We start from the raw sequence: 12,342 nt of genomic DNA on the forward strand, positions 1-12,342 counted from the left end.
GGGGAAATTGAGAGAGGCTGGTAAAAGGATACAAACTTCCAGTTATAAGATGAATGAGATCTAGGATCCAATATGTAACTTGGTAACTGTAGTTGATAATACTTTTTTGTATAATTGAAATTTGCTAAGCAAATAGAACCTGTGTTCTAAAAAGGTAGGTATGTGGGGGTGATAGATGTGTTAATTAATTTGTACATATATGTATATTAAATCATCACATGCACACTTTAATTATATTACAATTTTATCTGCCAGTTGTACTTCAATAAAGCTGAGCAAAACACGAGTAGATGTATAATGTCATATCAGACAGTGCAAGTGCTACCAGGGAAAATAGAGCAGCCTCAGTGAATTGGGAGTGGCTGGGGTGCCCTTTTAGCGGAGGGCCTCAATGAAGATCTTTGTAAACAAGGCTTGTGCAGAGATGAATGAAGTAATGGGGAAAGCCATGTGACTGCCTGGAGGAAGAGTAGTCCACCAGAGGAAAAAAACGAGTATGCTGTCCCGGAGACTGGCCCATGCTTGGCAGACAGCATGGATCTAGAGCAGATGGCTCAGAGTGAATGGTGTCAGGGGAATCATGCCCAAGATATGACTCAGGGAAGCTCCAGTGGCTACTGAAATGTCCTAACTGCTAACAGTCTTCCAATGGCAAGAGGTGGCTTGGAACAGGGAAATGCGATGGTGTTAGTGATGGCGACAGGAGCGGCAGTTTCAGGTAGTGTATGTGGAATGTGAGATATGGGAGACAAAGTTGAGTCTGTAGTTTATGGCCGAACAAATGGGAGCACAGAGTGACCATGGAGGAGATGGGGAAAATTATAGAAAGGCCAGTGGGATTGTTTTGGAGGGGGAAACTCAGTTTCAGCTTTTTAGGGTAGATGCAAAGGTTTTAAGACTGAATGAGATCATTTCATTTAGGGGAGAGGGCAAGATAGGGTAGGAGAAATCTGAAGACTGAACTGTAGGGCACATAAAGAGGTCAAGGACATGATGTATATTCAGCAAAGGAGACTGAAACAAAGCAACCAGTGAACTGGGATAAAAGGGGCAAGGGGATGGGGGATCCGGAAAGCCATTTCATCTCTGTAGTATCCACAGGAACAACACAGACTAGCAGACTCTAAATCTCAGAAACTCTCTTGGGTGAATTTGGAATTAGCAGACATAAGTAAATGTCTAAGATGGCCTCCAAGAGAAAAGCATAGGGTTTCTGGGTGGCCCTGCAGATAATATGAGAATGGAGAGTAGATGAGGGAGTTGTGAGCAGAAAGAATCAACTCTAACTTAGGAAGTTGTGATCCCTATGCCCTCCTTCTTAAGTCCTTATATGTTATTTAAGGAAAAAGTTCAACACACCATAATGTCGTAATTCAAAAAAGTTTATACCCACTATTCAAGAAGAATGCTAACATTCTTGCATAGTAATTGAGACAGATATATTAGTGTAAAGGATTATAATTTAATTAGGTTGGCTCTCTAGATTTTCACTTGAAATGTCTAAAAACTTGTTTCCAAGTGCCTATATATATATATATATATATATAGTATATGTATATATATGTAGCTTGTGTATGTGTATATATATATATATGAGTTCAAAATGTGATATATGAGTGTGTGTGTGTGTGTACAGATGCACTCAGCACCAAGCTTTTAACTGAGAGAGCTAAACGCTTGCCAGAATGTGTCAATTTGCGGACCTATTTTGCAAAGGCAAAAAAATAAAAAATAAATAAAAAATAAATAATAAATAAATTTTTTGGATAATGAGTTTGTGAGTAGTAGATCAATTTGTTCACGTATTTCGCAAAGGTTAGAGTTTATTGCTCATTCATGTACTATTGATTCAGTGCACTAGAGGACAGTTAAAGTAGGGTCGTAATGGCAGCTGACTGAAGGAGTTGTGGCCCTAGTCTATACACAATATATCTTTTTCAACAGCAACTTCTTTAGCAGACCAACAAAAAGAAAAATAGCGTTCACAGCATTACCATTTTGCAACAAATATATTATTTTTTTCCTTCTAAGTTTCCGGTGCATCATGCAGTTTTATCTAGTGGGAATCCTCTATTTACATTTGAAAGAAGTTTGTAACAACCTAAAATTACATGTTAGTACAGATTAGTTTCCAAGTCTTGTTTAGTGTTTCTTTTATAGTTAAGATGGTCAGAAATCCTGGCAAAGCTAGACTGGCTGTGGTCTACCAGTGCCGTAGTGAGAACAGGCAAGTTATATAAGACCTACTTAATAGAAAAGATCATAAAGTTGTCAGAAAATTTTATTCCTTTTCATGTGCAGAGCTTTCCCTTCTTTCCTCACACTAAATCACATTACTTTGTGTTTAAAATAAATTTAGTTTGAAATCTGTATGTAAATTAGAAAAGGCACTCTTATTTTAAGTGAAATATTTATTCACACTTCATGTGTTGAAGTGCTACTGGCAATTCGGGCTAAGTTTTCAGAAAAAAAAATTATATAGCTTTTAGGACCCTTTTTTTTTTTACTTGAAAAATATGCAGTAATACTTATTCTGCTATCAGACAAATGTGCATGAATTCTAGTCATATTTTTCTTTCAATTTATGACAAACAGAATACTTGCTGGATGTTTAATATTTTTATGGTTGTATAATTATTAAAATTTCAAAATGTTTACACAGTCAGTGTGAGGCATTGCAAATTCATTAAAAACCGACCATATTTATTTGTCGACTATTATCGGTAGTATTTTGTGGTGATATCCTACCCTTGACTAGAAACATAAATAATTAAAAATAGGTCATTTGTAACTACCCCCAAAATAAGTTCCAATCATCTGGATAATGGGCAGAATTACTTAAATATATAAAATAAATAGGTTAAAAGATTTTTTACAATCTTTTTTTTTTTCTTTCCAATTCAGTTTTAGCCCTTCTTGTGTCACGGAAGGCCTAGATGATTACCGCTGCACTGCCTGCCCACGGGGATACGCAGGCCAGTACTGTGAACGGTATGTACAGTTGTGAAACCTAGAGATCATACAATAAAGGATCACAACAGAAACGTGTTCATTATTCTCATGATTTATTTTCCTTTTCTCCAGTAGTTCATATGCTTTCCACACTATTTTTTATTTTTATATCTGTAGACTTTCTCCGAAGACAGTTGTTTATTTCCATCTTACATTTAGACTTTCTCAAAGATGTCAAATTATTTCACAGTTATCTAATTTATGTTTTAGTGTATGCATATCTATATATCTATACCAGTGCACATATATGTCTCTATCTATCTATCTGTATATCTAGTGGATACATATCTATATGTCTGTATATTATCAGTAGTTAACAATGATAAAAAGCTGGCTACCCATAATTCTCATCTTAATCCACTGGAAAATATTGGCTAACAGTGCATGTCACTGTTCTGAGCATTATGGTACTATGCCACCAAATGTCAACAGAATTCAAAATATAAATGTATCAAGCATTCTTAATTAGAATAACACAAGCAGGGGCACCTGGGTGGCTCAGTCGTTAAGCGTCTGCCTTTGGCTCAGGGCATGATCCCGGCGTTCACAGGGATCGAGCCCCACATTAGGCTCCTCCGCTGGAAGCCTGCTTCTTCCTCTCCCACTCCCCCTGCTGTGTTCCCTCTCTCGCTGGCTGCCTCTATCTCTGTCAAATAAATAAATAAATAAATCTTTAAAAAAAAAAAAGAAGAACAACACAAACAATAAAGTGTTTGTTAGTTGGTTCTCCTTTCCAATAAGCAAACAATATTATTTAAGTGCTGCTTCTCACCATATTTTTTAAAGTTTTTTTAAAGTTTTTATCTAAATTCCAGTCAGTTAACATACAGTGTAATATTAGTTTCAGGTGTACAATTTAGTGATTCAACATTTCCATGCAACACCCAGTGCTCATCACAAGTGTACTCTTTTTTTTTTTAAGATTTTATTTATTTATTTGAAAGAGTGAATGAGTGAGAGAGAGTAAGCACTAGGTGGGAGAGAGGCTAAGGGAGAGGGAGAAGCAGACTCCCCACTGAACAGAGAGCCCCATGTGGGACTCTATCCTGGGACTCTAGGGATCATGACCTGAGCCAAAGGCAGACACTTAACCAACAGAGCCACCCAGGCACCCCCACTAGTGCACTCTTAATCCTCATTACCTGTTTAATCCATCCCTCCACCCACCTACCCCTTGTTCATTTTTTTTTTTTTACAAAATCTGATAATGCATTTATGTAGCTATTAAATTGAATACTAATTGTAATACAAATGTAAATTCAGAAACAAAGTTCCAGACTGACTATCTAAGTAAGGTTGTAATTAATATCTTCTGGGTCCATATTTTCTGTAAGATCAGTATCCTGGATATTGAAGCTTATCACCACCATTTTCAGTGTTTTAGGTATTATCTCTAAAGTAACTAACTATTTACATTATACACACATGATAATTTTAGCATTAATTGATAATAATATAAAGTTTTTATCCATGGACTTAGTCTAGCTCCACTAACTTAGCTAGGTCCCCTCCCTCCATTTTTTAACCTATAGTATCAGAATAGCTGATGCTCTACTTACTTTACACTAACATTGTGAAGATTAAATGTGTAGAGTGCCCTGCCTAAGTGCCTACATGGAAGCCTTCTCTCCCATAGGAGGGGCAAGAAGGCCTGAGAATTTACCGCCCTTCCTCCAGTGGTCCATAGCCAATGACTGACTACTGTGGGAGTACAAAGTCTGAATGCTTATGCTTATGCTTGTTCCAGAGTTTTCCATGGAATCAGACTAAGACCTGGACATCGCCTGAAATCGTACCATTGCTTGGATTTTTTTCTTTTTCTTTTTCTTTTTTTTTTTCTTTTTCTATTTCTTTTCCATGCCCTTCTTTCCCCACCCCTTTGCTGGGTTCTTCTAGGGGGCACTTCCTTAATTATCAATCTCTTTGCAAATATAAACCAATATTAATTAATTTTATCATTAGCCATTTAAAAGTCTCCTTTTGATATAACCAGCAATGGTTGTGTTAATAATGGAAGTAAGTAGATAACTAAATAATGAACTTAAAGTTTGTTAATTCCAATGAAGTTTCTACAGGTTTGCAAATGATATTTCCAAATAATTCTGCATGTGGTAACTCTAAACAGAATATCTAATACTTGGATATATATAGCAGTACATCCACACACTCTGTGCTAACAGAAATTAATAGCAATTAAGTAATTCAAAGCAATGCAAAAACCCAAAAATATTTCCATTTGTTTTGGCAATATATACAACATTTGAACATATATATATATTTATATATATTTTTTTATGTGCTTTGGTATTCATGGTTAGGCTAATATTCATTTCATGCCCTTGTAAATACCGGTAAGATGAGGACTAAAAGCATCTCTGGAGACCGAGGGTATTATCTGAAGTAATTTATGAAAAAAATGTTTGGTAGTATACCACATTTATAAATTGGAGTTCCCAGTATCTATGAAAGCATGTATATAGAAAAGACTGAAAGGGTGCACTAAAATGACAATTACTGTCTTAAGGCAGAGTGATTATAGAAAATTTATTTTTTTCATATCCATTAATGTTTAATCAATAGGAGTTGACAGTTCATATAGCATATAGATGAACAGGGGCATATACTATCAAATGTGAATGGCTTGAATTGTTTTCACAGTTCTCAAATGTTGTTACAGCTTTCCATTCATCATCTCTCACATATAAATGATCAAGTTATATTTCCCTGAAAAATTGCTTTTATTCAGCTAAATTAAACCAAAGGTCTTGGTTAAATTTTTATTGTAACTTTCCAAATAAATTTGTTCCACTTCTGAGAACTCCTTAAATCATTTAAAACACCTTGTGACCTGCCTAAGTTCATCGGCTCAGTTCTAAAATTGCTTGCATGTTTTGATTGTCCCTGTAACATAGGAAACCACTCCCTATGTTTTATCTTTGCTACTTTTGTAATTAACTCTGAGCATTTAATCAATCTCAACCTGCTTAGAATAGAATTCTTTCACCTGCAAATGTTAAGAAAGAATTTAAGCGGACATATTTAAATGGTACTTTCATTGAGCATTTATAATCTTACATTGGAAATAAAATAATTAAAACCACAAATGTATAAAAGCCTAGTTATGGATAACTTTTTTTGTTGTTGTTTTGCCTTTTCTAACCAGCGCAAGATAAATTAACTTTCACAATTAGCTGTGCAAATTTCCACAATCCTAGGCCACTAAGGATAGTTCAGGATTATCTCCCTAATGTTTGTAATTTTTGGCTTCAACTTCCTACTGTCTCTCAACTTCCTCCCATGCTTGTCTCTGGATCAAAAATTATGGGTATTGATTACAGTTAGCTGACCATATATATAATTTATTGTACAGACTGGGATACTCTAAGGAGACATAGGAAGTGTTTTAATAATTAAACCAGGACAACAGGTAATTTGGGGCCATCCTGGGTAACCCACAGCTTATGGTCCTGCTACCATCTTATTGTTACCAGACTTCCAATAACATAATCCACAGTGGCATATTCTTAGTGAATGGATGTGTGAATGAGTGGAAGAGTCAATGAATTGACTTCATTTGGGATTCGTCCAGTTGGATTTTCTTTCTAATATTTTAACTTAATGTTATATATTTTATTTGCATAGCATTAATCCACTTCCTTGGATTTATAAAGGAAAATCCATCTTGAGGAAGATGTAATAGAAAGACTAGTAAAATTAACTAGAAAATCTAGTAGTTTATTGCCACTTACTTCTTCTTGCTCATTAGCAAAATTAGTGGGTTGAATTATTTGGTCATTTTTTTTTTAAAGATTTTTATTTATTTATTTGACAGAGATAGAGACAGCCAGCGAGAGAGGGAACACAAGCAGGGGGTGGGAGAGGAAGAAGCAGGCTCACAGCAGAGGAGCCTGATGTGGGGCTCGACCCCATAACGCCGGGATCACGCCCTGAGCCAAAGGCAGACGCTTAACCGCTGTGCCACCCAGGCGCCCCGAATTATTTGGTCAATTTTGATCTTTAAAATGCATGAGTTTAGGAAAGCCCATGTGTCAATATATAATTTTATTTATTTCTAATTTTAAAAAAGAAGACTTCAAAACAATGTTTACGATCTAGAGCAGTGGTGGGCAAACTGGCCCACAAAATTTAGCCCTGTATGGCACCATAAGCTAAGAATGGTTGTTACAGGTAAATGTTTACAATCAGTGTGATGATAAAAAGCACTAAATTTGAGCCCTAGTTAAGTTAATTTGATACCTTAACAAGAACTTCCTTCTTCTTATTAGTAGATTGATTTTACATTAATAGATTATTACAAAATAATTTGTACTCAATTATGATGATGGTGATGATGATGTTTTGAATTCCATCAACCAAAACAATGTTTGCAAATGAACGTCTCTCTCACTAAATGATTTTGATTCTGCATTTTGATCTGAAAAAGCCTAAAATAGGTACTGGCTGGTTCTTTATAGGAAGAGTTTCCTGGATCCTGATCTACTGACTCTTGGTTTCAGTTTTGTTCCATCTGGTCCAACACACATGGAACAATTTAGAGACGTGACTTATTATTAATCTCTTCTACTTTTTCACTGGTTAAATCCAGGTGTGCCCCTGGCTATACTGGCAGCCCCAGCAGCCCTGGAGGTTCCTGCCAAGAATGTGAGTGTGACCCGCATGGCTCGCTGCCTGTCCCCTGTGACTCCATCACAGGACTCTGCACGTGCCGCCCCGGAGCCACAGGGCAGAAGTGTGACGGCTGCGAGCACTGGCATGCACGCGAGGGCATGGAGTGTGTGTGTACGTACACTAACTTCGCCATTTGTTCTGGGGGCCTCGTTCCACTTCTGTCTCATTTCCAATGAGAATGACTGACTTTTTCCTTTTTCGGCAATAGCTAATGCTACTCGTCATTCTTCCTGACACTATCTGTCTACCTTGTGCCATTTGCCTGCTGTTTTTGTCTCTATCCCGCTGAGCCCAGAACAGCTGAGAAAATCCTCAGCGTGCTTTAGTCAGTGTGCAGAGGACCTACAACCAAGCTCCTGGGGGCATGTTTTATTTTATTTTGTCCATCGCAGAGTTTGCAGTATTACGCAGAGTTGGCATAGGCTTTGTGACAGATTAAAGACCTGGGTCCATTCAATTTTTCAGAATCCTCCTGAATCTGTAATCGGCTGGACACTTTAGGCCTTGAATTACAACGGACTTTTCTTTCCTAGCTTGTAGGGGAATCCATGGGCATACTGCTTCATAACTTTCTCCTGAACTGCAGATCTTGAAAGCAGTGACAGTGAACTCAAGTATTTTTACTCACAGGTGTAATAAATGGAAAGCAGTTCGCTTTTTTCTTTTTTCTTTTTTTTTTTTGCTGCTGCTGGATTCAGTACTGCCACATGCCATGTCGAAAGTACATTGAATATCAGTAGTTAAATCTAATTAGATTATATAAATTCTAATCAAAAATTACATTATTTATAAATTTAGGAGGGACCGTTACATTCTTCTTTGCCTTGAGGGAATTTACATTCATGGTCTTAGTTCTTTTTTTAAAAAATAGAAATATAAAATATTTGAGTAGCTTTTATTTCAATACTTACCTATTTTATGCATGCCGATATTTCTGGTTTTAACATCTTGTGTGTGTGTGTAAATCTTAATAGCATTTTAATTAGAATTTTTGCTTGTGCTCCAGTTTTATAAGAGTTACCTCGAAAGCTAAGGCTGGCTAGCATGTACATATGGATGTATCTGAAGTATAATTAACATACAAGGTTATATTAGTTTCAGGTGTACAACATAGTGATTCAACAATTCCGTACATTTCTCAGTGGGTTTGTTTGTTTTTTAGATTCCACTTATAAGTGAAATCATATGGTATTTGTCTTTGTCTTATGTATTTCAGTTAACACAATACCCTCTAGGTCCATCCCTGTTGTTGCAGATGGCAAGATTTCATTCTTCTTTATGGCTGAGTAGTATTCCACCATGTATACATACCACACCTTCTTTACACATTCATCTGTCAGTGGACATTGGGCTTACTTCCATATCTTGGCAGTTGTAAATAATGCAATAAATATAGTGGAGCATATATCTTTTTGAATTAGTATTCGCATTTTCTTTGGCTAAATACCCAGTGGTGGAATTACTGGATCATATGGTATCTCTACTTTTAATTTTTTGAGGAGATTCCGTACTCTTTACCACAGCAATTACGCCAATTTACGTTCCCACCAACAGTGAACAATTCCTTTTTCTCCACATCCTCGCCAATAACACTTGTTATTTCTTGTCTTTGTGATTCTAGCCATTCTGACAGGTGTAAGGTGATAGATATCTCATCATGGTTTTGATTTGCATTTCCCTAACGATCAGTGATGTTGAGCATCTTTTCATGTGTCTGTTGGCCATCTGTAGATCTTCATTGGGAAAATGTCTATTCAGGTCTTCTGTCCATTTTTTAATTAAATTATTTGGGTTTTTTGGTGTTGAGTTATAGAAGTTTTTGGTATATTTTGGGTAATAGCTCCTTATCAGATATATCACGTGCAAATGTCTTCTCCCTTTTAATTTTGTTGGTGGTTTCCTTTGCTGTGCAAAAGCTTTTTATTTTGGTGTGATCCCAACAGTTTGTTTTTGCTTTTGTTTCCCTTGCCTGAGAAGACATATCTAATAAAATGTTGCTGAGGCCAATGTCAAAGAAATATTGTTATGTTTTCCTCAAGGATTTTTATGGTTTGAGGTCTCACATGTAGGTCTTTAATCCGTTTTTAGTTTATTTTTTAGTATGGTCAAGAAAGTGGTCCAGTTTTATTCTCTTGCTTTGTTCTAAAAGCTGTCCAGTTTTACCAACACCATTTGTTGAAGATACTCTCTTTTCCCCACTGATAGTCTTGCCTCCTTTGTTGTTGATTAATTCACCATATAAGCCCGGGATTTTCTTCTGGGCTCTTTATTCTGTTCCATTGATTGATGCGTCTATTTTTGTGCCAGACAATACTGTTTTGATTTCTACAGCTTTGTGGTGTATCTTGAAATCTGTGATTGTGATACCTCTTTGTTCTTCCTTCTCAAGATTGCTTGGGCTATTTGAAGTCGTTTGTGGTTCCATGAAAACTTTAGTATTATTTGTTATATTTCTGTGAAAAATGCTATTGGCATTTTGATGGGGATTGCATCAAATCTGTAGATTGTTTTGGGTAGTACAGATATTTTAACAGTATTAATTCTTGCAATCCATGAATATGGGGTGTTTTTTGTGTCGTCGTAAATTTCTTCCATCAGTGTTTTATAGTTTTTAGAGTACAGGTCTTTCACCTCCTTAGGTTTATTCCCAAACATTTTACTATTTTTGGTATAATTGTAAATGAGATGGTTTTCTTAATTTCTCTTTCTTCCACTTCATTATTAGTGCATAGAAATGCAACAGATTTCTATATATTAATTTTGTACCCTGCAACTTTACTGAGTTCATTTATCAGTTCTAACAGTTTTTTGGTGGAGTCTTTAGAGTTTTCTATGTATAGTATCATGCCATCAGTGAATAGTGACAATTTTACTTCCTTCTCACCAATGATTGCCTTTTGTTTTCTTCTTACCTGATTGCTATGGCTAGGATTTTCTATTTCCTCCTGGTTTACTTTTGGAAGGTTAAATGTTTCTAAGAATTTATCCATTTCTTCTAGGTTGTCCAATTTGTTTACATATACTTTTTCATAATCTCTTATAATTCTTTGTATTTCTCTACAGTCGGTTGTTATTTCTCCTCCTTCATTTCTGATTTTATTTATTTGAGTCCTCTTTTTTTTCCTTGATGAATCTAGATAAAGGTTTATCAGTTTTGTTTATCTTTTCAAAGAAGCAGCTCCTGATTTCATTGATCATTTCTATGGTTTTTTGTTTGTTTTAGCCTCTACTTAATTTATTTCTGTTCTAATCTTTATTATTTCCTTTTTTCTATTAACTTTGGACTTGTTTTTTCTTCTTTTTATAGTTCCTATTTTAAATCTTTTGTAACATTTGCTTTATTACTCTATGTACATTTTTCTTTATTTTTAATTTAAATTTAATTAGCCAATGTATAGTACAGCATTAGTTCCAGATATAGAGTTCAGTAATTCATCAGCTGCGTATAACACCCAGTGCTCAATACATCATGTGCCCTCTTTAATGCCTATCACGCATTTACCCCATCCCCCTACTACTCCCCTCCATCAACCCTCTGTTTCCTATAGTTAAGAGTCTCTCATGGTTTTTCTCCCACTTCTGTTTCCTCCCCCTTCCCAGCTATGATCCTCCGTGCTGTTTCTTATATTCCACATATGAGTGAAACCATATGATAATTTTCTTACTCTGATTGAGTTATTTCACTCACCATAATACCCTCCAGTTCCATCCATGTTGATGTAAATGGTAAGTATTCATCCTTTCTGATGTCTAATATTCCATCATATATACATACATATATATATACATACATATATATGTATGTATATATGTATGTACATATATATATATATGTAAACACATACACACACACATACACACACCACATCTTCCTTATCCATTCAGCTGTCGATGGACATCTCAGCTCTTTCTACACTTTGGCTAGTGTGGACATTGCTGCTATGAACATTGGGGCGCAGGTGCCCCTTCGGATCACTACATTTGTAACTTTGGGGTAAATACCTAGTAGTGCAATTGCTGAGTTTAGGGTAGCTCTATTTGTAACTTCTTGAGGAACCTCCATACCACTTTCCAGAGTGGTTATACCAGCTTGCATTCCCACCAACAGTTTAAGAGGGTTCGCCTTTCTCCACATCCTCACCAACATTTGTTATTTCCTAACTTGTTAATTTTAGCCATTCTGACTGATATGAGGTAATAACTCATTGTCATTTTAATTTGTATTTCCCTGATGCCAAGTGAGGTGGAGCATTTTTTCATGTGTCTGTTGTCCATTTGTATGTCTTCTTTGGAGAAATGTCTGTTCATGTCGTCTGCCCATTTCTTCACTGGATTATTTGTTTTTCGGGTGGTGTTATTTATAGATCCTGGATACTAGCCCGTTATCTGATATATCATTTGTAAATATCTTCTCCCATTGCCTTTTAGTTTTGTTGACTGTTTCCTTTGCTGTGCAGAAGCTTGCTTCCTTGATTGATTCATTTATTTTTCTTTTGTTTTGTTTTATTTTATGGAGAGAGAAAGATAGCACAAGCAGGAGGAGGGGGAGAGGGAGAAGCAGGTACCCTCCTGAGCAGAGAGCCCAAGTGGGGCTTGATCCCAGCACCCTGGGATCATGACCTGAGAGGAAGGCAGATGCTT

The 12,342-nt window shown here is 36.1% G+C and overlaps 1 protein-coding gene across 5 annotated transcripts in view; it reads left to right on the plus strand.

Moving 5' to 3' along the window:
- Positions 1–12,342, plus strand: part of LAMA2 (laminin subunit alpha 2) — a 610,905-nt gene that overhangs the window by 438,476 nt on the left and 160,087 nt on the right. For all 5 annotated transcript variants that reach the window (XM_034669120.1, XM_034669119.1, XM_034669121.1 and 2 more), the window contains 2 exons: positions 2,905–2,991; positions 7,619–7,812. In XM_034669120.1, the coding sequence (XP_034525011.1) occupies positions 2,905–2,991; positions 7,619–7,812 (281 nt within the window). The remainder of the gene's footprint in view (positions 1–2,904; positions 2,992–7,618; positions 7,813–12,342) is intronic.

The sequence above is a fragment of the Ailuropoda melanoleuca genome, chromosome 10 (assembly GCF_002007445.2).
Source record: "Ailuropoda melanoleuca isolate Jingjing chromosome 10, ASM200744v2, whole genome shotgun sequence".
Classification (NCBI taxonomy): domain Eukaryota; kingdom Metazoa; phylum Chordata; class Mammalia; order Carnivora; family Ursidae; genus Ailuropoda; species Ailuropoda melanoleuca.